The 27,083-nt window shown below is 45.2% G+C and overlaps 1 protein-coding gene across 1 annotated transcript in view; it reads left to right on the top strand.

Annotated features, from left to right (window-relative positions):
• ARHGAP30 (Rho GTPase activating protein 30) overlaps positions 1–27,083 on the top strand; it is a 2,240,907-nt gene that overhangs the window by 1,351,886 nt on the left and 861,938 nt on the right. The window contains exon 6 of the mRNA XM_069607204.1: positions 26,670–26,797. Coding sequence (XP_069463305.1) covers positions 26,670–26,797 — 128 coding nt within the window. The remainder of the gene's footprint in view (positions 1–26,669; positions 26,798–27,083) is intronic.

Raw genomic sequence — 27,083 nt, 5'->3', positions numbered from 1 at the left:
TTCCATGCAGTGATATCAGGAGGCGGTCCCATAGTTGTAATTTAGTGCTCAGGGCTTGGAGTGTGTTTTCGTGGTTGTCTGTGTAAAGCGTGTGTTTATTTCCTGAGACCACAATTCCCAGGTATCGAATGCACTCTGCAGACCACTTGAGTCCGCATGTAGAGTTGGGACACATGGTTGTCGGTGTAAGTGGGAATACCTCGGACTTGGCCTTATTGATGGAGTATCCCGAGTGGGCAGTAAATTCTTGAATCTCAGCCATCAGGGGAGCAATATTGTTTTCAGGCTCATGAACAAACAGAAGGGTGTCGTCCGCGTATAAAGAGATCAGCTGGGAGGCCCCCCTTAAATTGATGCCCCTATCCGAGTGTCTGAGCCTGATCACAATCGCCATAGGTTCTATTGTCAGTGCAAACAATATGGGTGAGAACGGGCAACCCTGCCTGGTGCCTCTCCCCAGCAGGAACAGATCAGAAATAGTTTGATTGGTCAGCACTCGTGCCCCAGGTTCCGCGTATAGCAGTTTCACATATGAAATGAAATGGGGACCGATGCCAAACGCCTCCAGCACCGCCAACAAATAGGCCCATGAGACCGAATCAAAGGCCTTTTCGGCGTCCAGGGATATGGCCACTGCTTTCCTCTCCGGATCTATCTGAGCCATGATCCCAAAGAGTCTGCAGAGGTTGAGGGCTGTGGACCTGTTTGGGATAAACCTGTTCTGATCAGGGTGAACCAGGTTCGGGACCTCAGGCAGAAGCCTGTTGGCCAAAATCTTGGCAAATATCTTGGCATCGGTGTTTATTAAGGAGAGTGGCTTGTAGGAGGAAATGTCCTGTGGTGGACGACAGGGTTTAGGGAGCACAATTATGATGGCCTCCCTCATCGTAGATGGCAAGGTGTTGCTCTGTAGTGATTCCTCCCACACCCGCAACAGCACAGGGACAAGTTCTTTGTGGAATTCCTTGTAGAATTCCACCCCTATTCCATCTGATCCTGGGGCTTTATTGGATGCCAAGTCTTTAATCGCATCAGCGATTTCCTCAGCTGTAACCGGCTGGTCCATGGCCAGTCGGGCCTCCTCGGTGAGTGTAGGCAACCTCAATGATTCCAGCTAAGTCTTAATTTCGGTGGGTGTTTTGGTATCCTTGTTACTATATAATTGCTGATAGAATTTAGCAAACTCAATATTAATTTCCTGTTCCCCCAAAAGGACCTCCCCCTGTGGAGTCTGTATGCTAGTGAACCGGCTGGAATGTCTATCCTGCTTCAAGAGGTTAGACAGCGTCCTGCCAGCTTTGTTGCCTTCACCATATCTACGGGCGAGAATCGGGGCAGCCATGTATTGCACCTCCCTAGTGGCCAGCCTACCAAGTGCAGTGGGGGAGACAAACCAGTAGTCAATTCTAGACTGCGAATCGTGCATGGACGAGTAGTATGTATATCCTCTACTTTCCGGGTGGAGAACCCTCCATGCATCTTCAAGGGAGAGTTGAGATAGGATATTGTGCAAGGTAAGAACAGTTTTGCTGGATGGCCTTACAATCGTATTGGACCTGTCTAACCTGTGGTTGAGAGCAACTTTAAAATCCCCCCCCCCCAAATTATAGTGGACACATCAATGGAAGTGACTATCTGATATACATCGGTATAAAAGGCTGGGTTGTCTATGCTGGACTGCCCCAGGGCAGGACAAAGACTGATATGTTTGGGATATTTCTTCTCTGTGAAAGATAGTGAGCTAAAGACTCTGGGTAAGTATCTTCTAACCAGGACTAATGTCTGGCAGAGGGACTCCCAGGACCCCCCTTGTTAATTTGCATATTTAAGTAACTTTGGGTCTCACCCTAAGTTACTAGGGGAATCCAGACGTGGACCCCTTGCTCACTATTCTTAGATAGGCACATATCCACTCTACTGATGCGGTCCAACCAGACCGAAACACGTGTCTGGGGTTTCTGTTGGTACTCTTGTTCAGAGGAGAATTGCCTGGCATTTCGGTGCTGGACTGCCCCAGGGCAGGACAACGACTGATATGTTTGGGATATTTCTTCTCTGTGAAAGATAGTGAGCTAAAGACTCTGGGTAAGTCCCTCGTAACCAGGACTAATGTCTGGCAGAGGGACTCCCAGGACCCCCCTTGTTAATTTGCATATTTAAGTAACTTTGGGTCTCACCCTAAATTACTAGGGGAATCCAGAAGTGGACCCCTTGCTCACTATTCTTAGAGAGGCACAGATCCACTCTACTGATGAGTTCCAACCAGACCGAAACACGTGTCTGGGGTTTCTGTTGGTACTCTTGTTCAGAGGAGAATTGCCTAGCATTTCGGTGCTGGACTGCCCCAGGGCAGGACAAAGACTGATATGTTTGGGATATTTCTTCTCTGTGAAAGATAGTGAGCTAAAGACTCTGGGTAAGTCCCTCGTAACCAGGACTAATGTCTGGCAGAGGGACTCCCAGGACCCCCCTTGTTAATTTGTATGTTAGGACCATACATGTTAACCAGTAACACTTGTCGACCAGTGATCACACCCCACACAATGACATACCTGCCAAGGGGGTCGATTTCTTGGCCTTCCAGTGTGAATCCCACACCTGGGTGTATTAAGGTGACGACCCCTCTAGACTGGGATAAGTAATTCGTATAGAACCTTGTTTTGCCCCAGCCCGGCATTATGCATTCATTAGTATTATCCATGGCATGCGTTTCTTGTAGCATGACAATCTGGGCACCATGTCTGGTAATGTAGTTCGCCACCTTCCTAATTTTAGATCGATTGTTTAGGCCCCCAACATTCCATGACAGTAGCTTCATTTTCAGACCGCAACTAACATTTACAGAGAAGTGATCAGATAATGTCATACATTGTGGCAATGCACCTCATGTGGAACATGCACTGCGCCAGCACCTCAGAGATCACTTGATTAACTGTTAACCAACAACCTGGTTCTCCCCTTCCCTTACCCAGACTGGGTTTCGTAACATGAAACCCACTGCCCGCTTCAAACTGCAGGGCTGCATAGCGACAACAACTTACTGGATTCCCCTCAACCAGCCCCCCTCCCTCACCGTCTCCCCCAACTTGACGATATTCCCACAGCAACTTGTGGATCATTCCAGAGGTGATCATGTTGCCTCACATGGCCACCAACTCCGTCTCCCCCCAACGCCCCACCTGTTCATAAAATTGTGAGGCTGTTTGTAGTACTAAATAAACACAGGCTCGGACAGATTCATGCAACCTTACACCTTAATCAGCAGGACGGGGTCTGTTGTTCTGAGCGGGTCTGTCTTCTCTGGGAGGCAGGGGTATGGAGGATTCTATGTAAGCCAGGCCTTCGGCGGGGTTTTCAAAAAAGTGAGCTCTCCCAGCATGTTGAATCCTCATTTTTGCTGGGAATATTAGGGCATACGTGACTTGGCGCGCTTTCAAGAGTTTCTGTACAGGTTCGTATGATCATCTGCTCGCTTTAACTGCAGCTGAGAAGTCTGGATAGATATGTATACGGTTTTCCTCAAATCGAAGCGTGCCGGCCTCCCTAGCTAGTCGAAGAATCGTGTCTCTGTAGTTCAGGAGACGGGCAATTATCATACGCGGAGGTGCCCCAGGCTTGGGGGCTGGCTAGTGTGTGATGAGCCCTTTCAATCAAGAAATGTTCTGAAAAAGCATCATGACCAAATAAAGATTCGAACAGTTCCTCCAGTTTCTTCTCCATTTGGTTCCTCCCAAAGGATTCCGATACGCCAACCACACGTACGTTGTTCCTTCTTGATCGGGATTCGAGGTCCTCGCACTAGTTTTGCAATTTACTGACCATGTCCTTGATCTGGGATATATCTTGGCTATGGCGAGCAATAGTGTCCTCGTTGATGGATATTCTATTCTCAGTTTCTGTAACTCTAGCGCTTTCCTTGTGGATCCTGGCCCTCATGGAGCCTATGGTCGCCACTATTTCGTCCAGTTTCACATTTACTGCCCGGAACCCGTTTTGAACCAACATTGTTAGTTTGTCATCACATTCCCCCAAATCATGTTCACCAGACCCAACGGGTTCTGGGTGACTGTCCATCGTAGTATTTTGGCTCGGGTGTTCGTGTAAGTGTCCATTGGGCCCTTCTTTCTGCTTCCAGGGGTCTTGGATGACTTGCCCGACTTGTGCGGTTCCCCATCTTGGCGAAGAGCAGTGTCTGTCGATCTTCAGGAGCGTTGGTATGAAGGCAATCCCCCCAGAGCTCAACTCGTACAGGCAAGAGTGGAGGTTTAAATGTCTCTGTGCTTCGCCTCACTTTGGATGGTCTGTGCTCTGCCACGTATACAGTTTGTTATAGTATTATTTCCCTGTCGCACACGTGTCTTACTGGCACGTATTCCGGGATCCAAGAGTAGAAGGCCCGGAGGCAGCCCCCCACGTCTCTCAGGTCAATCAGGAGATGGAGGCTCGCAATGCCAGGCCCGCAACCGAAGCTCAAACCCACCCGCTCCCGGTACCTCAGAGAGTATGCGACCGGATCAGGCCTCGTCCTCGATCCCGCTCCAGCATCGCCACAGGAAGGATTCTGCGCTGCTCAGTTTTTATCTTCCGCTGCCCACAGCAGTTCACAGCACGGCACCACAAGCCCGAACAGAGGGCGGGATCCAATGCTCCTCGCCGCCTCCACTGGTCTCAGCCAGGCCCCGATCGGGCTGAGGTCGCCGCGCGAGGATCCTCCCACCTGCGGCCCTCGGCACCTGCACATAGGCCCGATGCCCGGGTGAATACGCGTGGTTCCAGCTGCCGGATCACCACAGCGCTAGGCGGCGGTCAAACTTCACACGGCTGTAACTTGAAGGATTTAAGCCGTTTCTTCCTAGGATTTTCAGACGGTGTGCCCGGCCATATGGTATGTTGGCAGAGCTGTCTCACGGCTCTTAAAACAGCCTCCAAACGGATGTGTTTGATACGGATCTTGCGGTGGAGCGGGAGGGAGCTCCGGAATCAGGCGGCAATCTTGATTGTGCGCAACAGCGCCCCCCCACCCCCCCTGAAGGTTACAAAGTTCCCTGGGATCCCTGAGACTTTGTGAATTGTGTTGAAATTGGGGAAGGGAACCCTGAGGCCTTTTGGAACTTTGTTGAATTTGGAGAAGGGAACCCCAAGACCGTTTTTTGGAACTCTTTTGAACTTGGGGAAGGGGAAGCTGAAACGCAAGCCAAGAGCTGAAAGAAGCTCAGAACTTTATTTGAACACTGTTGCTTTGGTTGCTAACATTCCTACACATTTTATATCTTTAGTTGTAAGGGCAAGTATAGGTTTTGGATGCAGACAGACTTTTGAGTTGAACTTAATGACACAGACTATCCTTAGTTACTTTAGGAAGGGAAATCCCAGTTTATCATAGGGCAAGTTAGGCCTTACTCCATCCTGACACTACCATTTTATTTTAGAAAAGTGAATCTGTTGTCTGTGTCTTGCTTCATGATGGCTTCACAATCCAACATCTATTTGTGTTTACCTTCCAGGGGGCACAGTATGCATGGGAAATAACTCGGTTTGGCTTCATCAATAGTGGGAGTGAGCTTGGAATCTTTCTGAATAAAGCGCTTCCAGATGCAGCAGAGAGAGTAACCATGGTTTATGGGGATTATGTCCTGATTACAAATGAGGAAACAAAGAGCAGTTTCTGTGAAATCAGACATGCACTCAGCCAGTTGCAAAAGGCTGGGGCAATGGTATCACTGCGGAAGGCGCAGTGGTGCAGAAAAATTGTAAATTTCTTGGGACATGAAGTCACAGACCAGGGTTTGAACCCACAAAAGAAGAAGGTAGAAGCCATTCAAAAGTTAAAAGATACCACAAGTGTGAAGGTCTTGAAGAGCTTGTTGGGATCACAAGTCATCAATAGGAAACTCATTGCAGACTATGCAGAAATCACAAAACCATTGACTAAGTTACTGAAACAGGGTATGCCCTGGAAATGGGAACAGCAACAACGCGAGGCAGTAGCCAAATTGATAGATTGTTAATAAGGGCTCGTGTTTGGCATATTCAAAGACAAATCCGAATTTCTTCCTAGAGATAGGGTTCGCAGCCCTATGCATGCCAGCAGTTTTATATCAAAGCATGACTCAAATAATAGCAAAGCCTGCCAGCAAAGCCTTGTCACAAGTGGAAACCAAATTTAATGAATGTGAAAAAGCACTATTGACAACTGTTTGGGCATTACAACATTTCTGCCCCGTTATTCAAGGAGAGCGGGTGATTGTTGAGACGACTCATCAAACCTTGCAATTTTTACAGAGTAAGAAGATCAGATCAGGAAATGTAGCCAATTCAAGAATGTCATCATAGACATTGACATTACAATGATTCCCTGTAGAAGTGAGATATGGACAGAATAAAAGAAGTCCAGTAGCTCAGGGGGTGGCAGAATTGCATGACTGTGCATTTGTAGGTACTACAGATAGCACATAATTAAAAACAGATTTTATGAATTTGAACGATCACCAGACAAGGCCTTTGATGAAGAAAGGTGTAGGCATTTCCCAACAATCTTGTTTCAGAAAAGGAGATGAAAATGCATTGGAGAAAAATAAGAGGGCACTCCAAAACACCAGAAGAAGATAAGCAAGGGAATGATAAGACTGATCAGTTAGCCAAAATTGGGGCAGGGATGAGAGAACTGTTTCCCATTGAACACTTGCTCAGTGAGATCCAAGTGGACGTGGTGACATGTTCCAAATCTCAAAGAGCAAGTAGTCAATCAGTGGTGCAGAGGAGCTTTGACACGCCCAATCAGGACTTGATCAAAGCACAAAAAGAAGACCCAATCATAGGTATGTTGTTTAATCATGTGTCAGAATCAGAAAATAATCCCTTAATAGAGGAGGACTGCAAGGTAAGAGAGAAATTGCGGGTGATGATGAAGAATAAAAACACAGTTTCAGCAGCAAGACGGACTGTTGGTCCAAAAATCCATTTCATGTCAAATCCAATGGGTGGTCCCTGTGTCATTTCGGGGGTTAATGATACATCACGCTGTGAGGGGTCGGAGTAAGGAAACACTAACACAGGTGATAGTTCCATCAATGCTGTTATTCAAATAATAAAAGTGGGTGGAAAAATGCCTCACTAGCCCTATATCGGCTTCCCTGTCTCACCAAAATGAACTAATGAGACAGTCCTTGTGTAAAGACTGGAGGGGGGTTTCTGTACTCCTGCCCTCTATGCAGAGCAGAAGCCCAGAGCACCCCAGCCAAGATTCTCTATATGGTAGAATGGACGAGCAACCAAGGCTTAAGCTCTCAGGAGGTGATGCAGGCTGGTTCTTAAGTACAGTGTAGTCCCCAAGCCCCCCACAAAGGAATGGCCACACACTATGTTATGTGCTAACACAGTTCTTACACGGCCTGCGGTGTAATTATGGTTAAATTGCTAAATACTTAGGAAGAACACTTTTTGGGCGGTTTATAACTTCGCTGCCCGTGGACAGATCCTCACCAAACTTTGCAAAAAACATATATGGCCCAATCTGTGTTGATTTTGGCAAGTTTGGTTAGGTTTCGTCAAGGTGGGGCAAAGTTATAGGGGGTCACAATATGTTTTTCTTCCATAGACTGAATGGGAAAAATATTTGCTCACGCCTACAGGCGAAACCGCTGGATGGATTTTCACCAAATTTGCGGCAGTAGCGGTGGCTTGGTCCCGAAAGCGTGCTTTTGTAAATTTGGTCAAAATCCATCCAGTATTTTTTTTAAAACCGGCATAATGTAGCTAATTAAAAATGTGTGATATCTGGCTCTGGTCCGTGGACCCATTTCCCTGTTCGCTGCACGAACAGGACTGATTGGTCCGGAGGGCAGCTTGATGTCCGCTGACATATGGCACGCCCGCTGATTGACTATTGAAAAGCGTGATGTGCGTCACATTTTCCCAAAACGCCCGCCAGGTTGTATCAGTGGATATCCGCAGATAGCACGGTGAGGGACAGGGCTGGGAAACATGTTTTGGTGTTTGGAAGGAGGGCTGGGAGGGGTGGGGGAGTGAAAGATGATTGATATGATGTATTTGTTTCGGTGCAAGAAGACCATGTGGGGCGCAGCAGTCCGCGGACACAGCGGTAGTCCACAGACAGGACTGCTGGGCGGATTGTCTGTTGAATGCAGGGAGGCTTTGTTAGGGTAGGTGAGTGGAATGTTGGTGATATGAGGATGTTTGCGTAGGTTACAGATAGGCTCTGCACAGAAGAATCTAGGCAGTAGCACAACTACTGCAGTATCATATAGCCATACCGGCAATAATGTATCCAGGCGCTTGGATTATGTGTGTGGGTTGTAGCCACTGGTTAGATTCTTGGGTGCATGGCTGTGTTATGCTGTGGTGGTTGTGGCCAGTCCCTAAACTCTTGGGTGCATGGCCGGAGGCATGTTATTAGTGCAAACTAGCTATAACGTACCTTTAACAATGTTTTTACACTGAATTTGATAGGTTTTTATTAGGGCAACTGAACCATAACGTCCCGTTAACAACTTTTGTCACTGAATTTGATAGGTTTTTATTGGCACAACTTAACCATAATGTCCCTTTAACAAAGTCTTCTCACTGATTTATATATAAATAAGGTTCAGGATGTATGCATGAATCAATAACACACTTTGTACTCTGGCAATTCTAATATGGCAAATACATACAATGTCTATGTAGTACAACACTTAACTATTGACTCCTTTAAAATGCACCAACTGCTGATAGTTCTAATGGCATACAAATCAAACACTAAGGTGTATCAGCATAGGACATAGGAGGGAAGGCAAGTTAGGTTAAACAATGGCAGAATGGTTCTCTTGCTACTAAGACACAGTTCTGAGTGAGGATCTCCCCCACCTGGGCAACCTGTAATAAAGAATATTAACAAGCCCAGTCCATTAATGTTAAAATAGTCTTGTTTCCTGGTCAAAATGTTCAACTACCCAATGTACCCGAGTAAGAAGAGCTTCTTTGACAGTACGTTGACTGATCCCTCGTAAGTGGACTCTCTTTAAAGCAGGAGCCACAGGGTGTCAAGATTCCTCGAAGAAAATGTGAACACTGTCGTCGAGACAGCAGATTCGACCTTCTCAGTGCTCGTCGATGATCGATTGTGGACAGCCTGCAAAGACGAGGCGTGCGGTGCACCGCGATGTAAAGAGTTTGTTGCCGCAAAACGTCAACGATCGGGACTCGATCACGGCTGGATTTCGGACCGTTACTCGTCAATGTTACGAAATCCCCCAGTTTATCTGTTGCCCGCTTTCCCACTCGCCTCTATGCTTTTTCCGTATGGCAACACTGGAGGTTGCCATGGAGACATGGACTCTCAGCCTCCCGAGTCTGAGTCCGTGGAAGTCACCTGACTTCATTGTCACTTTTACGGCTGGATAGGCTCCGCCCCCATGCACCAAAGAGGTGTTTAAAAGAAGCTTGCGTAGACTCAAACGCTGCTTCTAATTAGCGTTACTTTGCCGGAATTACCTTTTTCTGATCGTATTTGTGACCCTGGAATTCGTCCAACGACTCTTCTTGCTCCTGCTCCCTGGAATTGTTTACTTGGTTTCTTCGGCAGCAGTCTCGTCCGCGTGCCGAGCTCCTTCGCCTTCGGGCTCCTTTCTACGCCTGCCCCCCACTGACATTGCTGTGTTTTTCCCGAGCACAGCATTCCTTCAGTAGCTGTTCTAACACAGCTTATTCGGCAGGCTGCGCAGTGAACTCACAGCGGCCCAAGAGTTCCTGCTTTGCCTTTTCCCTGTTTAACTCAGTTTCAAAGCTGCCTAGGAAGAACAGTTCTCCATTCATCCATTCAAAGTAAGCTTGTTCTTCTTTATTCGATCCTTTTGTGTAGGACTGTTGCATACAGTTGCACTCAATTAGTCTTGGGCATTTTCCTTGCTATTGGTTAAGACTTGAGTTGCTGTTTTTGCATTGCTTTCCTTTGGACCAATTTAACTGGAATACTTGAACATCAGCTCCACAAGTGACCACTGTGCACCTGAACGCTATCCTGATCCAGTGCACCATCCCAGATCTAGTTGCGTCCCTCGTGCCGTTCGGGGTAGTCTCCCGTACTAACTACCCTTTTTTTGTTTTATCCTGTTGTTGTTTTTTCCTACACTCAATCTCTTTCCTATTAGGGTAAGCCTTCCAACAATTCTGTACACTCTGGGATTCTATAAGGGTATAATTTGGGTTAACCAATCTTTCTTTCCGTTTCTAGTAGTTGCATCTTGACTACTCCTCTTGATACCTTTACAGCTCTACCAAGCCTCCTTCAGGTACTGTTCTCTCTTGCTAAAACCGTGCATATTGTGTTACCCAATCATCACCTTGTAACTGTGTTTCCTTATTTTCCACAGCTTGGTGTAGTGGTGTGGGTATCCCCGCTCTTTTGGGTAACCAATTCCTTTGCTTGTATTAATTATTAACAACAAAGGGGTGTGTTGCATTAAAGAGCTCCTCAGGTTGAGGAGGTCTTGTTCCGGAGAGTTCAGTTTACTGAACATTCCAGCTTAGACTGAAGACTTACTGGAGCAGCTCCCTCTACCCTGGTGTCCTAAGGTTGAGCAACGCCCTGACCTGTTCGACTAGTGGTGAGTAACAGTCAGCGTCTTTGTGGACTTCAGGTGGTGGGAAACCCACCGGCTTATTCTCCTTGGTCGTCGACAACCTTGACTTTCTCCGGTGGGACAAAGCGGTCTAAGGATCACAGGATTACAGTGCATTCAGGCCATTCACTTCCACCCAGACGTCCATAACAAGAAATGTGGATTAGGGCAAGCACCCAAGATCATTTAAAGCTAAGATAATTCAAACCTAAGATCATTTAAACAAAGGGCTCCTTTGCCATCACCGTCGACCGTGGAGCGGTGTGGCTCCAGTCGTCGAGCATCACGGCGTCAAGATACCCTCGCTCCTGGGCAACATGACTCAAAGGGCCTCCAGCAGTCACGGAAATCCTCTGAACCCTGATCAACGATGATGGACATCAACGGCCTCGATGTCCTGGTGCTTTACTTCAAGATTTCTCGTCGGACTCCGTCTCCGGTTGACAGCCTTTTGGGACTGGCTTCTAGGGTGCCTCGATGAAGATCAGCTTCTGCACGATGTTCCCTCGTAGCTCAGGGAGAGGTCTCCTAGCCAGGTCCTCTCTTGGATCAGTCCTTGACAGACTTGACAGGTATCAGATTCGAAGGAAAGCAGCAGCAATTCTTCTTCTTCCAGCTGAGCTTCAAGGATAAGCAGCTTCAAGTTTCAACTTCAGCTTCTGAACAATTTGGTCAGTGAGAGGTCCCCAGATATACACATTGGTCCCTCATTCACACTGCTGAGCAGTGTGCCAATCAGTCAGAAGGGCATTCATGCAGGCAGGCAGCCAATCAGGATCACAGTGCATTTGGGCCATTTACTTCCACCCAGACACCCATAACAAGAAATGTGTATTGGGGCAAGCACCCCGCCTTTCAGCACACTACACTGCATTCATGTCAGTTTCGGGCAGGGCTGTTTCATTCATTGTTTCACACACACAGAAACCAGACACCCATAACATGGAATGCATATTGGTCACACACTCCATTCACCCATGTCCCACCTCAAGGGTGTACCCACAACATAAAGTCACTGGGAAGGCTCGAGCCAGTCTAGCCTGGACTTCCCCACAGTCCCACATGGACTCCTTTGCAGAAAACAACACATAACACACATGACAAGGGAGTACAGGACAAGGACATGGAGGCCTTGTCCCTTCAATGCATTTCCAGCATCATACCTTTTCCGAATGTCCAAATGAATATGCGCCGTCCTTCATAAAAACCTATTCTGACCCTCACACTCCATATTCTTCAAAATGTACTACGGGGAAATAATATTGTTTTTGGCTGTCCTGTTACAGCATGGCAATATTCTTTTACATACCACTTCAATGGATTCACATGCTTAAAATAATCACAATTTTAATGTATGAGGAAGTGGCTTTATTCCTCCTTTTTTAAATATCAAAGAGTGCCAAGGGGACAATCCACTTCCCTGGTCTTTCCTTATGTTGATAGTTATGATTATTAGGTAATTCAAACACCGTTTTACCAACTTACTTTTAAGATATCCTTACTTCTCAGGTCACCTACTATCGGGAAAGTGCTTTTCCTCTCTGTAATGGGATCTCCTTAATGCCAGGGGGGACAATCCTCTTCCCCTTATCTTTTGTGGGATTGATAACGGTGAGCAATTGCTTAGATGGCGTTTCCCTGGTCTTTGGTAAACTTGGTTTGTTCTCCTGACAAGTATTGCCTTTTCTATATTCCAAAGTCACTGGTACGAGTAAGAGCGGGGTACAGATGATCAGTATACTGATCTGTGCTGACCCTATTCATTACTCAGGCTCCTTTGAGTTGTTTTCCAGACTCTTCAAGAAGGCCGACTTTGTTGAATGTGTCTATTGAATTTTAATAATGTCACTTCTCTTTCTTGTTGAGTACAAGGGTTTCACTGGATGTAGGAAGTTTGTCCTTTTATACTTTTAAAAGTTTCTCTATTGGGCTTTGGCTTGATTCATAGCCTATGTGTACCCCCTGTCCAGGTCTATGTGCCTCATTACATGGTAGGCGGAGAACCATGGCGCTATTAGCGCCATGGTTCATGCCGGTAAAATACCGGCACCGCCTTGGTGGAAAGGGGAATTACCACCCCATTCCAAGGTTGGCGGGGCGGTAATTCCCCTTCCACCATTGCCCTTCCCCATTCCCATTTTTGCCCCATAGGGCGTAATGGGAATGGGGAAGGTGCTAATTACGGCACCGCAAATTGCGGTACCGTAATTAGCTCCCTGGTCCCTTTGCAGGTTGGTTTTTAACGCCTGCAAAAAGCAGGCGTTAAATTCCCCAACCCGCAAAGGGACCTCATAGTAAGGCGGTAAGGGTTTACCGCTACCGGTAAACCCTTACCGCCTACGTAATGAGGCCCTATGTATTTATTTCCTAGCCCAAAACAAATGGTATATTTAACTGTTCGTGTTGTTCCAATTAGTTTCACAATAACTCTTTGAGGCTGTTTAGTGTTCTCTTTTGGCTTTTCACCATGCACTCCGTGTATTCGGGCCCACTCTCTCTCCCAGCCGTACCTTTTTATGTGGGTCCTCAGTTCGTTTTGTCCATCCATTTTTCATGGAGATGCCAGAGGTGGACTCTGCACATGGCCACTCTCTTCTCTCCCATTTGTGCTTCTGGCAGCAAGTGGCAAAGCTACCTCTCAGTGGGTTACCAAAGCAACCCTGCAACTGGTATCTTCATTGCAGATCAGGGTGTCAGGGTTTGTTTTCCATCAACAGACTCCCCACCTCTACTGCTGGCTGCTGCAGCACACAAGCCCTGTGAGGAAAGTTTGTTCATGCTTCTGTGTGTATCTTCAGACTTTTTAGCCTTTTAAAGCCTGTTTGGGAACGCTGCTTGGGTCCGGGTGTCAGCCTCCCAACTTTCTGAGAGGTGGCAGACCGATTGTTTTTTTCCCACTTTGCCCTCTGGCATTCGATTCGCCCTTCACTGTCCTATCATAACTGTTCCTGCTGCTTATGCCTCTTCACGTTCCACAGGTCCAGTTTCTCCCATTCAGTCCATTACTGGGACTGTCACAACTACGGTGATAGATACTACTTGTGATACGATGTTGTCTGTATACACCTCCCCTTTTTATCTGATTTGCATTTGTTGTTTTCCAACAACTAGAACGTTGTTTGTATTTTTTTTGTGCCTCCAAGTACGGCCTCCTCGTCCCAGTACTATACACTCTTTTAACTGGTGTTCTTTTAGGGAAATGCATGCGTTGACGTGTTTCATTTGTAACTCTGGCAGTGAAAGTATATGAAATGTTTTGGACATGTCGCTTGTCCAACAGGGGAGTGATATTTCCACACTTTAAAGGCCAAACACAAAAAAGACTGATTTGTTTCGGCTGTTTTTGTGTGGCCTTTAACCTGCTGAAATATCACATATTCCCCCGTGCCACCGGAAGACGATCCCATCACCAACCTCTTGCGCTGGTTTTTCTGTAAATCGGGGGTTCAACACCCCAAACCAACATTTCCCCACCCACCCCCCTTTCCCAGCTCAGCACACACTTTCTTGCCAAACACACACACACAAAACACACTTACCTTCCCCGATGCTTCTTTCCTCTCCTGCCCGCACCTGTCAGCCCGTGCGTGCACTCGTTTGCGGCAGGGGCCTGACAGTTTGATTTAGAAAGACCGCTCTGTAGGGTCATAGAGCGGTCTTTCTAACTTGATCTTTTTTGCGAGTAATTTAAAACTATGTTTTCACTCAATACCCCACACAAAGGGGTGATGCCTTTTAGGTTCATCACAGCGCCCATGATGCAATAACAGCAGGGAATAGAGGCTCTATTAAAAGAATATGCTTATTGGACACATGTCTCAGGATGTGGAATTGTATACCCAAGGGTGTTTGGTGTGCGCACAATTCCAGCCCACCCCCCTAACACATAGAGAACTGTTAATGAAAAGAAGCTTGACACTTCCCTCGTCAGACTTGCAAATTGATTTCATTGACCCAGTCCAAAAGTCATCATGGGGAAACAAGTACATGCTAACAATTACAGGTTTGATGTCAAAATGATTGGAATGTATACCTCCACCTGATTGTAGTGAACAGACCGTAGCTACATTGTTGTTGAACCACATATTTTCTAGGTTTGGTCTGCCTCAGAGAATAGAATCAGACCGTGGAAGTCATTTTACCAGTGCACAGTCAAGATGTGGCAGATTCTAGGAGTAAAAAGGAAATTACATATTTCATAGCAACATCCTCTAGGGGTGGGGTGGACAGATGCAACCAAATAATAATTAACATTCTTTAAAGGTTTATGGCTGAAGCAGTGTCTAGTTGGGTACTAATGGCTATTAGAGCGACACCATCCAAGTCTACAAATCTCAGTTAACATAATATTACAGCAGGTAAAACTTGTTGTACAGGACCAATGAGCAAGTCTTGGTAAACGATGAGAATGTGGAAGAGTTGAGAAAGCATTTGCAGCACACATTTACTCTGCAAAACCTAGAAAGTGCAGCTGAGGGTGCCAAATCATACTATGACAGGAAGTCATTTGTTAGGGAATATGAAATAGGTGGCCATGTGTACAAATTTAATTTTTTTAAAGGAAAAAAACAAGAATTGTAGATTCATGGCGTCCTGGTGTGGTTCATTCAAAATTGTAGAAAGATTTCACCTGTACTGTACAGAATAATGACAGAGGAAGGGGATCTGACTGTGGAACAGTTTGTCCACGTGATTCAAATAAGACTGTTTCACCCGAAACATGAAGTGCAAAGAACGGAACAGACTGGGGAAACCAGTAGGGAATGAGAGGTGTAATGATCACAAATACTCATTCCCATCACAGGTGATTACTCTGTAGACTCTAAATCACTAAACGGCATTTACCATGTCATCCAAGCCAGGATGGCACAACATGTGCTCTGTCTTAATGATGACAAGACAGAGCTCCTCATCCTAGGTACACAACAAAGACTCAACAAGTTGAACCCTTTGTTCAGTTCCTTCAATATCGATAGCAACCCTATCAAAATATCCAAAGACACAAAAACCTTGGGAATCTACCTAGATTCCACAATCTCCATTCACAGACAGACTAATGGAGTCACGGCCGCATCAGTCTACACATGTAAGTTAATCACATCCTGTCGCCCATTCCTCTCTACGCAGAACTGCATCACCCTCGCAAGGACACTAGTTATGTCCAAACTGGACTACTGTAACGTACTGTACCAAGGCACTAACCAGTGCAACCTCAATAAACTCCAGATCACTCAAAATAACGCCATTAGAGCAGCCCTCAACATCCCTAAATCAGCACACATCTCTGAAACTAGGAAGAACCTTCACTGGCTCTCAGTCGCCGAAAGGATCTCACCAAAATCACTTGCCCTTACCTACAAATGCATTCATAACCTGGCCCCTATCTACTTAGCTTTGCGGTTCACTCAATACATCCCTCCTCAGTCACTCAGGTCTGCCAATAACCAGAGCCTCTCAATCCCCAGATTCAAGCTTCAAACAGCCACAGGGGTCAGCTTCCCAGTCTTGGCAGCCAAACTTTGGAACACTGTGCCTCTCACCATCAGAAATCTATCATCTCTTAACCTATTTAAATTCAATGCTAAACACTGGCTAGCCGCCTCAGATGAATAGCCGATTTCCCAGTTTGCTATGTATGTATGTATGCCTGACTAAGCTGTACTGTTCCTGTATTCCTCTGCTTCTGTACTATGCTCCAGTTATGTTGTAACTACTGTTTGAAGATATGCGCCCGGTAGCCTCCGGGCCTGGTTTGCGCTATACAAATAAAATAAATACAAATACAAATAAGCAAGGTGAGTAAATCAGTTTGCAATAGTTCACAAGGGGGTAACATGATTCATTGTAGCAGGCAAATAGGTGCGTTGGGGTTGGTGTGCCCGAAGGAATGAATGAAAGGTGGAGGTGTAGATGTGTAAAATGTACAAATGTAAAAAAAAAATGTAAAATGTGTAGGATAGAAAAACAAAATAAAAATAAAAAAGAAAATTATAAGGTTTTGTTAGGGTTCACAAGGGCTTGTGGTGCACTCCACGGGTGTACCGTGCGGCCTGACGATTCAAGGAGCAGCGTCATGACAGTGGGAGACGCCGATGCATCGGTTCTCCAGTATTTGTGTCCATCAAGATGGGACGCGGATGCACAACGACGCAAAGGCCAAGTCATAAACAATTGGGCAAAAATGGTGTGGCGGCACACTGAGCGTGGCCACGTGAATAGGTACTTTCCTCTAATCTGCGTGGCCTCACTCCGGCGTTCGCCATGGATACAGTTCTATATAAACCTCAGAAAGAGAATCACCTAGCATTCTCGCAACGGTCGTACATCAGGATTCTGGTGTCAAACATTTAGGGAACCAGGTATTTGGGCACTTTAGACTATGAGTTTGCCTGTCTTATATTGGATCAGGTTTACAGCAGACAGCAGCAGTTTATCAGGTAAAGGGTTGAGTGGGGCTGGGGAAGGATTTGTTGTGTCAGTGATTTCCAGACTGTGTATTACCCCATCTGCTTAAAGCTTATATTTGTTTTCCCTGCTGTAGCTCCTGTCCCGATCTCTGAGAACTAGGTGGTGTGTCAAGTAGCAATCCAACCCGAGAGGCCCTTTACCCCCAGTATAGTCCATACAGAGTGTCTTGGGAGAGGCTCCTCCTGGGCGGTTGGTGTACGGTCTTCAGACATTCCAAGGGTTGCCATAAGGAACACTTCAGTCCCTGTCTAGCCTGACAAGTCTGATTCTAAGGAGAAGAAAGGCCACACCCTAAAGGAAAAATTATTGTTGCCTGGTACTTAACCTGTTTGCTTGTCTCTCTACTCTGTTTAGAACATTTAATTTGTTTGCCTCCATAAAGGTTGCCTGAAGCCAGATGTCCATGCACGAGGCCCAGGATGAAGATGAACAAAAAGAGAGTCCAGCATGCAGAAATAGACCGGCAGGCATATAGGAGAAGACCAGCTGTGTGCAATTAGAATGTTTTGGTTGTAATGTACTTGGTAACATGGATACAAGCCTCTCCAGCAAATGGGCATGTTTTATTTGAACCGGGGGCCAGCACTAGGCCTTGTAATGTAAGATGTCACTACATTCATATTAGGGAATAGAATACCTCTTTATGAAGTATCCATAATATGTACCAAATTCCTAAGATGCCAAATCCATTCTAGACAATTACTAATTTTGATCACTATGTTTAACTCTATTCTCATAGTTTCCTTTTACTCTGTTCTTGTTTTGTTGGGTATCTTCTTGATCTATGGATCAATGACAATATTGTTCTATGTAGAAAAGGTTGCAAGCTAGAGAATTTGTGCAGTATATGTTGCGTGTAGCATTGTGTAGTACATGGATTACTAACATGGGTACTAACATTTATCATTTGGGACAACAAAGGGGGTGACATTGGGTACTAACAATTAGTATGTGTTGTGTGGGATAGATTTGTTAGGCCACAAGGTCTGAGTGTACTCTGTTGTGCAACAGGCGCATGAACAACACACTGACTGATCTTTGCCAGTTTCAGAAATAATGCAAAATTCAGAGCTGACAACAATTCTTTGTAAGGCATAGTGCAGAGGTGTAGGCAGGATTGTCTAACAAGTGAGGCCTGAAGCTAATGCAGTTGGGCCCATGGCGGTGACATTAACATCTGTAAATGCCCACACAGCGCTGCTCAGTGGGCATTTACAGATTTTGGGTGGGTCTTGCCCGCTCAGGCCCTACCCTGTCTACTCCTCTGGCATAGCGTGCAGTGTATATGTGAAAAAGGGCAGTGAGAATAAATGTACATTGTTCTGAGCGGAAGAGAGGAAGGAAGAATAGGCAACACCTTGTGGAGGTGTTATGCCGAATACTGTCCAAAGGTTATTTAGCAAGTGCTGGAAAGTTACACGTGCAGAGTCGGAGGGGGCCTGATAGATGCTATAAAGTTCTGGCACGTGGTAATGATGATACGAAAGAGGCTGGAAAATGCTAAAACATAGGAATACATAGGTTGAGAGGCGGATTTCTGGTAAACGTTCAAAAGTGGGAGGAAGGAGGAAGGTCAGTGCTTTGGATGTTTGGAGCTTCTTGGTGAAAAAGAGCGAGTGAGAGCTGCTCGGTGTTTTCTGGGACTTCCTGGGTTCATGCTGGCCTCTGCGGGTGAATCCTGGGGCGAGAGTAAGGAGTTGCTGGAAGAAACATGGGTGGTCCTGCATTGCTTTTGAGAGATTTCTCTGCTGGGCTGGAGGTCGATATAGTTGCAATGGAGTCCTTTGAGAGCCATATCAGGAGTCAGGACTGTGTCCTGCCAAAGATGGGTCAATTGTGCTTGGCAGAAAAGGGCCTGGTGAGTCAAAGACCAGGCGATTATTCCAGAAATAGAGAGAGCCCAGTGTACATAGGCCAAATAACCAGTTAATATACCTTGTACAGGGTATCAATTGCTAGGTTGTCTGACTGGACACGAAAGGCAGAACTTTCTTAACCCTTCTGGTCCCAAAAGATTAACAAAGTAGCCGAGATCTGAAAAATATTAGCTGGTGGTGTATCTTTCACGCAGAATGGGTCACAATATCATAATCTTGCAATCATATCATAATTTTGCTACTAATCCAACGTATGAGTGGGGCAGTAACTGAGAGCTGAAATTGTTTCGTAGTGCAGTGCTTTCATAGCCAGAAGTGCCAGTTACAATGTTTCGGGCCAGAGAGAAGTCACTTACTTTTGAAATGCTATGCTGATTCACTGTAAAACATTTATTGATGAAGAATTTGTTTTCCTGTTTTTTCTCACATGCCCATGCAAACACTTACCACCTATGTTTCTATGCTCACCACTATACCAAATCATTTGTCTATCTGTTCTTTCTGATGAGTGAATATAAAAGAGTCTAATTGTGAAATGTGTGGTGGTTATTGGTAGGTTCGTTTTTGGTTTGCATCTAGAGATAAATGAACATATATAATGATTTGCACAGTATAATGTCTGTAGATGTTTAGTTACTATTCCACGGTATACTGTAATATTGTGGCAAAAAGGAAAGTGTTAGGAATTACCCTGCATGCCCTAGTTGTTATATCATTTTCACTCTCTTCCAGTTGCAATCTCCCCAACATGCACTCAAAAAATTGCAGCAGGACATTTTGGCATATGCATGGATTAACGGGAGGGCCAGAATCTCTAGGGTGACCCTGTACTGACCTAAGGAGAATGGTGGACTGGCACTCCCAAACATTAAGCTGTATTACCAAGCAACGCAACTGGGCATACTGCACAAATGGGTCAACCCAAGTACGGCCATGGTGTGGAGTCACTTTGATAGGGTGTATCGGGAAAACCTCTGAGGTGCATTCCATGGCTACCGAGGCGGGATCGGCCATTGAGTATGTAGGAGCTACCAACCACTAGAGTGACATTGCAGGTGTGGGACAGGACATTTTCTGGCTGGTCTTTCTACTTTCCCCTCCCCCATAAACCCTATACACTTTAATTCAGACTTAAAACCTGCATATGATGGGGTAGCCTTTTCTTATTGCACCTATTTGAAAATGGACAAATTTGGACCTTTAAACCCTGCAAGGCGACTTTTGGTGTGGGGGAGAGGGAAAGGTTTTAGTACTGGCAACTGAGGCATTGGTTAATGCAACCACACAATAGGAATGCAGCCACTAGAACATTGACAGAATTTGAAAGAATCACTTTCTTCCCCCGGGACTTTTCCGGGCTTATGTCCCATCTCTGAGCGCATAGGCTCTAAAGGAGGCGGGACTGCACCGTCATACATCCAGGTCTAGCATAAAGAGCTAGGGGTGGTATTTCTAAAAGAGTGCTGGAGTGAAATCTGTAAGCGTTTGAAGGGGACCGCCCATGGTGTGCAATATACCTAAAGGGGCTATACATTTTTACCTGGTGGATACTACGTCCCGGATAGAACACAGCATATGACTCGGGTAGACAAGGATGGACATTGATGGAGGGGTGTGGTGGGACGGGAACATACTTACACATTTGGTGGTGCTGCCCAAACTTACCAGATACTGGGCGGAGATCCTGACCCACTTCAGCGCATAACCGTTGAATCCCTACTACAGGATCCTACTGTTTGCCTGCTGGGTACCTTCAGAGGGAACAAGGTCATAAAGTACCACTCAAATATACCCATCCTGCGGACCATGCTCTTGGTTGCCAAGGATACAATTGCAACCGGAGGGAAGTCGGTGAGACCACCCATGGTGGATGTTAGGCAGAATCACATGCAGTACCCTTTGGGACCACTACATTCAATTAAGACTACAAGTGTCAGTACAATTTCACCTTTGGTACAAGCCTGTACTACGCAGTATTGTAGTAGCAGTGGCTTAGCAGCCAGACTTATCTCAAGAGTAAAGTGAGCAGTACAAGGGGTTACACAAGGGACCAACAATTACAGTGATTCAAATAACCAGTTACTCAAGGTTTCTTGGTAAAGAATATACCTTTATTAACACAGTCATTTGGAAAACATTACACTAGCAAGAGCAGCTCAATATCATATACTAATATACTACAAATACACAACCAATAAGTTATTGAACAAGTTCAGCTCCCCAGAAGTGGGAGCAAAATGGCACTTCATTTACTTTTAAAAGGGGTAAAAAGACAAGGTTAAAAGAAATCAAGGCACAATTACTTTCATAGGCAGGGCAAATGGTTCAGTTCACTACAACCAGCAATTCAATTCAATAGGCCAAAGTCAATGGTTCAGATTCTTGTATAGGATAGCACAGTTTTGGTAGTAAACGGTTAAGTCTTTGCCACGGATCTTAGAAGAATTTGGTCAGACGAAAAGTTAGATGTTGGTTTAGGGAAGGACAAGCCTTCAAAGTTGGGAAAGTTTGACAAACTTCCACCGCGGCCGAAAAGATTTCCTGACCGCCTTTGCACAGTACCTTAAAGTGAAGAAGAGCTGTAGCTGAGGCAGTTGTTCCTGGCAGTTCCTGCAGATCTCGCTGTTCCTGTGCTTCAGTCGTGGGGACAAGAAGGACGACGTCAGGAGGTTCCTGCACTGCCCAGGGAAGAGGCCACAAGCTTGGCAAAACGTTGGTTTAAGGTGCGAGTGCCTTAAAGACCACAAACTGATGTCCTTCACACTGGCTATCCGGTCTTCCACAGCACTCTGCAGAAAATTCGACCAGTATGGGGACGGTGTCCAGGAGGCTTACGAGTTGGTTGTTCCCACCAAACTCAAGGGAAGAAGTTAACCTTGAAGAGCTTCTCTGTCGATGGAGTTTCAGGCAATTCGGACCTGGAGCAGGGCTTCACCCGCGGACCAGGCGTTGCAGCAGTCGTCTTCCTTCAGCTCATCTTCGGTGCTTTTGTTCCAGTGGTCGACTCTGCTTTCCGAATCCCAGAAGCCTGCTTTTAAACAGTTTTCCCCCATTCATTCCAGCCTGGCCAATCACGCCAGAGTGCATTCAGGTCTCCTAGGAGACTAAGCACAGGGAGTTTCGGGCACCTCCTTCACATCCTGTCCACCCCAGACACTCAGGCACCAGAGGAGGGCTTCAGCACTGAAGCCTGCCAAAGGCCAATTAACAAAGGGACCAAACCTGGTTTGGCGCGCAGAGTTGGACACTAAAAGGACCTTTCCTAAAAGAAACGGCGAAAAAAGATGACCAGAGTCTGTTTTTACAGATAGGTCTGGGGCGCCATATTGGAAAACATGGCTGACCTGATTTTTAGCTACCGGTGTGCGTGGTCGGAAAAAATCATGGTAGTTTGTTTAAAACCACTGCCACCAGCCATTTAAATTAGGCAAGGGTAACATCTGTTACATGAGTGTTCAGACTCAGGGGATGCTTAGCAACCCCTCCAACACTTTATAGTCAGATAGTGTGTGCTGGGTCTATAAATTTAAAAAGACTAGTAAAGTCAATTTAACTTTACAGGCTCTGGGAGACGCTAGTCAGTCCCAGAGAAGGTATTTACACCTTGGGGAGTTTTAAAAGACACCTCTGTGCCACTGCAATGAAGGTGATGTGTGACACATAAGAAAAAGATAATGCCTATGGCGTTTGTTTAAAAACCCCACAACCAAAGAAAACAAAAGTAAAACACACATCAAAATACATGAAAGAGTGGGAAAAAAAGGCTCACACTCTTCCCAGGTAAAAAATCAAATCCTAGAAATCCAGCAAAGTTGCTAGGGAGTCTCAAAAGGTAAGGGAAATTAGCACATTTTGAGAATTCTCCCTGACAGTGGAGAACAGGTGAACGAGCATGTGGTCATTACTGGGAGCTGAGAAGGTGGCTCATTTTGCGCAGGGTGATGTACAGTCCTTTTTTGTGAGATAGGGCATCTTCAGGTCATATGTACGAGCCCATAATAAGGATTTCACCTGCCCTATAAAACTGAGAGCTATGGGCCACTCGAGTGCACCTAATATTACACATGTAACCTCCTATGTAGAATATTGTTGTTGTGGACAACCAAATCGTATGACCTGTTACTATTCCCTTGGAAATATCAATGGTTCTGTTATTGTTCTGTTATTCCGTTTCATAGTTTATTCTGTATTTTTATCATGGGTTATCACGAGATTACTCGGAATTGTAGATGATGAAGTATTACACGTGTTTCAATTTGTCTTTGTTATGAAATGCCAATAAAAACATTTAAATACAAAGGTGAAGGAGCATCTAGTGCAGACACAGTCAAGGCCAACTGCAGGTAGACTGAGTTTCCTTTTTGCCCTTTACCCTAGTCCAGTGAAATCCCGCCTACTTTGTATGAGGGTTGTTTATCCCTTTCCTTTTCAAGGTGACTTTTCCTTTTTTTGTGTGACCCTGCCTTCTACGAAACTTTTTAGACTGCCTTCCACTCTATTTGCTCCCTTTCTTCGAGAGGAGGATGTGTCCTTTAAGAACTGAACAAGATTAGAAATTATATTTCAAGAGAATTGAAAAAATTGGAGCCTTGTCACCATGTAGAATAGCTGACTACTGCCCTATGTATTCTTCCACAACCTTGGATCTGCCCCAGGGACCACTTTTAATTTTAACCCTCTCTTGCGCAAGGAGTACGATACCATATGTGTCCTGTTTTCCTTCTCCTGACACTGCTTCCTCATTGTTGAGTTCCTGGTATGTTACATTATGTGGCTAGCAACACGTGGAACCTTCAGTATTCGACCCTTCTCCCGCTGAGTTCCTAGCTATTTGGAATGAGACAGCGGGAGAGGGATTGGCTAGTGGCAATAAAAGCTTGCACATATCCTTCCTCCTATCCATTGGTGTATATATACAGTTCTGTGCGTTTTTTGATAGATGTGATTTTTATCTCAATGCAGTTTATTTGCCTACGCTGTTCTTTTCTAGAGACTTTTTGTATGTTCTTATTTTGACAGTTTTACACATTATGGCAGTCCTTATAGAAGCTCAAAATAATCTCTTGTAAGGCTTGGGATCTTCTGGTTGTGACAGATTCCATTGTTAATAATCTTACTCTTGCAATGGCATTTTTTGGGTGCTGGCTGAGTGCAATGTTAAAACATGTCTTGGTCTTCCTACCTACAAGATCTACGGCTCTGAACTTGAGACGACTATTCGGTGTGATAGCACAGGTGAATCCACAAGCAAGAGCGGTAGTGGCCACCTTAGACGCCGAAAAGGCCTTTGATTCTGTTTCATGGAGCTATTTATTTTCGGTATTGCAACAGTTTGGAGTAGGCCCATTCTTTTTGAGTTCTGTTCAGCTGCTGTATTCTAACCCAGGGGCAAGAGTCTTAACAAACTGTACATTATCGACACTATTCCCCCTTGGAAGGGGCACCAGACAGGGCTGACCCTTCTCTCCGTTATTGTTTGCACTCACTGTTGAACCAATGGCGGCACTGGTTAGGAAGATACATGAGCATAGAGGAATAAGAATAAACGGCCTTCCCCAGATTATATCGTTATACGCTGATGACACTCTTGTATGTCCGGGACCATGAATGCAACCTGGCCCCTATAATGGATAATATCCATAAATGTTCCCCATATTCGGGATACAGAATAAATGACACTAAGTTTGAACTCTTTCCCATCTCGCTGACTACTATTCAGCCATCTAATTTAGGGTGAGTCAAATGGTCGGTAGTCCATTTCAGGTATCTGGATATCATGGTGTCGGGCAACCGACAATCGTTGTATACAGACAATTATGAAACTTATTTGAAACAACTGTCTACCAAGCTACTGATATGGGCAAAACTCCCAATTTGACTGTATGGACGGGTAGCCTTGTTAAAGATGGCGTTTTTTTCCCCGAAGCTACTGTACTTCTTTGGCAATGTTCCCCTGTGGCCAGGATGGTCTTTTATTTCGAAGCTGAAATCATTGGCCTCTACGTTTGTTTGGGGATCCGGAATGGCAAGCATCAGTTGGCAAAAACTTTCAGAACCATATGCATACAGAGGTCTAGCAGCACCAGACTTTGAAATATATTACCTAACATCACAGGCCCAATTCGCAAGATACTGGTACGACAGTGAGGGCACAGTTGTACACATACCCCTTGAGAGGTAAGGGGGCATCACCTGCGGATGTTCGCTTGGTTATATTTAACGAAAGGTATAATGACTCTTTCACCTTTGACCCCGTAAGCACAACCGTTAACGCTTGGACCAGAATTTTCAGAAAGATTGTAGTAGAGGTTCCTTGCAACCGGGATACTCCACTGTGGTGCTTCCTGGGCATTTCCCCCACATTTGATAAGATGCTACAGAAAACATGGGATCCCTTTGGGCGGATGAAATAGGTGACATGCACTCAGAGGGACGGTTTGTATCTTCAGCCGAATTTATTGAGAAGCTGGGAGGCAGTCAACTAAGACTTCTCCAATACCACCGAATGCGAGCCGCTTTCCGCAGGAGATGGCCAATATTTCCGGTGAAGCCAGAAACACATAACTGTATCAGTTCCATGGTGTCAAAAGACGACACAGGATGTGGAGTGTCCAGATTATACTGTTTAATACAATCACACATCTCCCCTTATAATACCATTAAAGAAGTGTGGGAAAAACAGGTGGGAGCTCCAATAGGGGATGACAAAAGGAGCAAATATTGTGAACTGACTAGGTCATTGTTCTTGAATGCTGGGTTGGGACTGATCCAATTTAAGGTCCTGAACCAACTGCACTACACCCCCACCAGAATGGCAAAGATCACTCCGGATTGTACGGACGAATGCTTGAAGTGCGGGAGCCCGCAAGCGGACACCTTTCACATGTACTGGGTATGCCCCCGGATCATATCATTTTGGGGTAAGGTCGCTGGGGCTATAGAGGACATAGTGAACATTCTATCTTCACTCACTTCACTAAAATACTTGTTTGGGGATATTGGGGAGGTCTCTGAGACTACAAAGAGATTGCTTAATGTTGCATGTGCAGTGGCGTAAAAGTGCATACTAAAATGTTGGAAGTCTAGGTATGCACCTAACCTCGAGGACTGGTTGCACGAACTAACCTATGTCAATGAATGCGAAGAGAAATATGTTTTTACTGTATTCTCGACATCCTGCCCTAAGGACATTTGGACACCATTGAGAATGTACCTTAGCAAGACTAATTCCGAAATTGAAAGAGTTGGGTCTCCCGGTGTGACTCGCCCGCAACTATAACTGTTGCTGTCTAAATATGTAACTGCCTAACACCAAGAGTATGTAATTGTGTACGACTGTGTTAAATACTCGAGCATTGAATAAATAAAGTTAGAAAAAATAAAAAAACATGTCTTTAATAAATCTTGATTTTGTCAGATATCACTGCTTGGAAAATTATTATTTTTATGTAACCGACCATCAGAAGACGTATTTAGCTATTATATAGATCCACAAAATAATTACAATCATTTGGTCTTTCCTTCTATATTTATCAAATACCCAAACATGTTTCACAATTGAGATTCATGTTTATCATTGTCAGTGGATATTCAGGGCAACAATCAGAATAAGGATACTGCTTGTGCCTTTACGTTCCATATGTGCCTGTATAATCTAATCTTAATTTGTAAACTCCTCTGACACCATTCAATCTCCTTCCTTTAGGTCAAAGGACATAGAAGCTACTGGATTTAATGGCACAGCAGCATTTATGGAGGTTCGCATTCAATCGATTGTGGTGGAGTTCATTCTTACGCACGTGGATCAGCTCTTCCAAGATGCACCTCTCCCTGGTAGAATATTCTATTTTTGTTCTCGCTGTAACTCACCTGAATTTTCTCAAAAGCTGAAAAGAACCTTTTTCTCTCTAATTGATTTAAAAAAAATGTAATTGTACTTTGGCTTGAGAGCCAAACCTTTCACAATAACATCCATGAAGTGCAATAGAAAAAATGATAACCTTGCAAAAATGACATCATAAGAACAACAAACATTTGTAAAAGAGATTTCATTCCGGTACTTTAAGCTATCAACCATAGGTTTCCTTGAAGTCCTTAATTACAATTTATTGGGAAATAT

Source organism: Ambystoma mexicanum, chromosome 1p (genome assembly GCF_040938575.1).
Source record: "Ambystoma mexicanum isolate Mex_15411 chromosome 1p, UKY_AmexF1_1, whole genome shotgun sequence".
Taxonomy (NCBI): Eukaryota; Metazoa; Chordata; class Amphibia; order Caudata; family Ambystomatidae; genus Ambystoma; species Ambystoma mexicanum.
The sequence above is the reverse complement of the archived record's forward strand: the minus strand, read 5'-3'. Positions and strand labels throughout refer to the sequence as shown.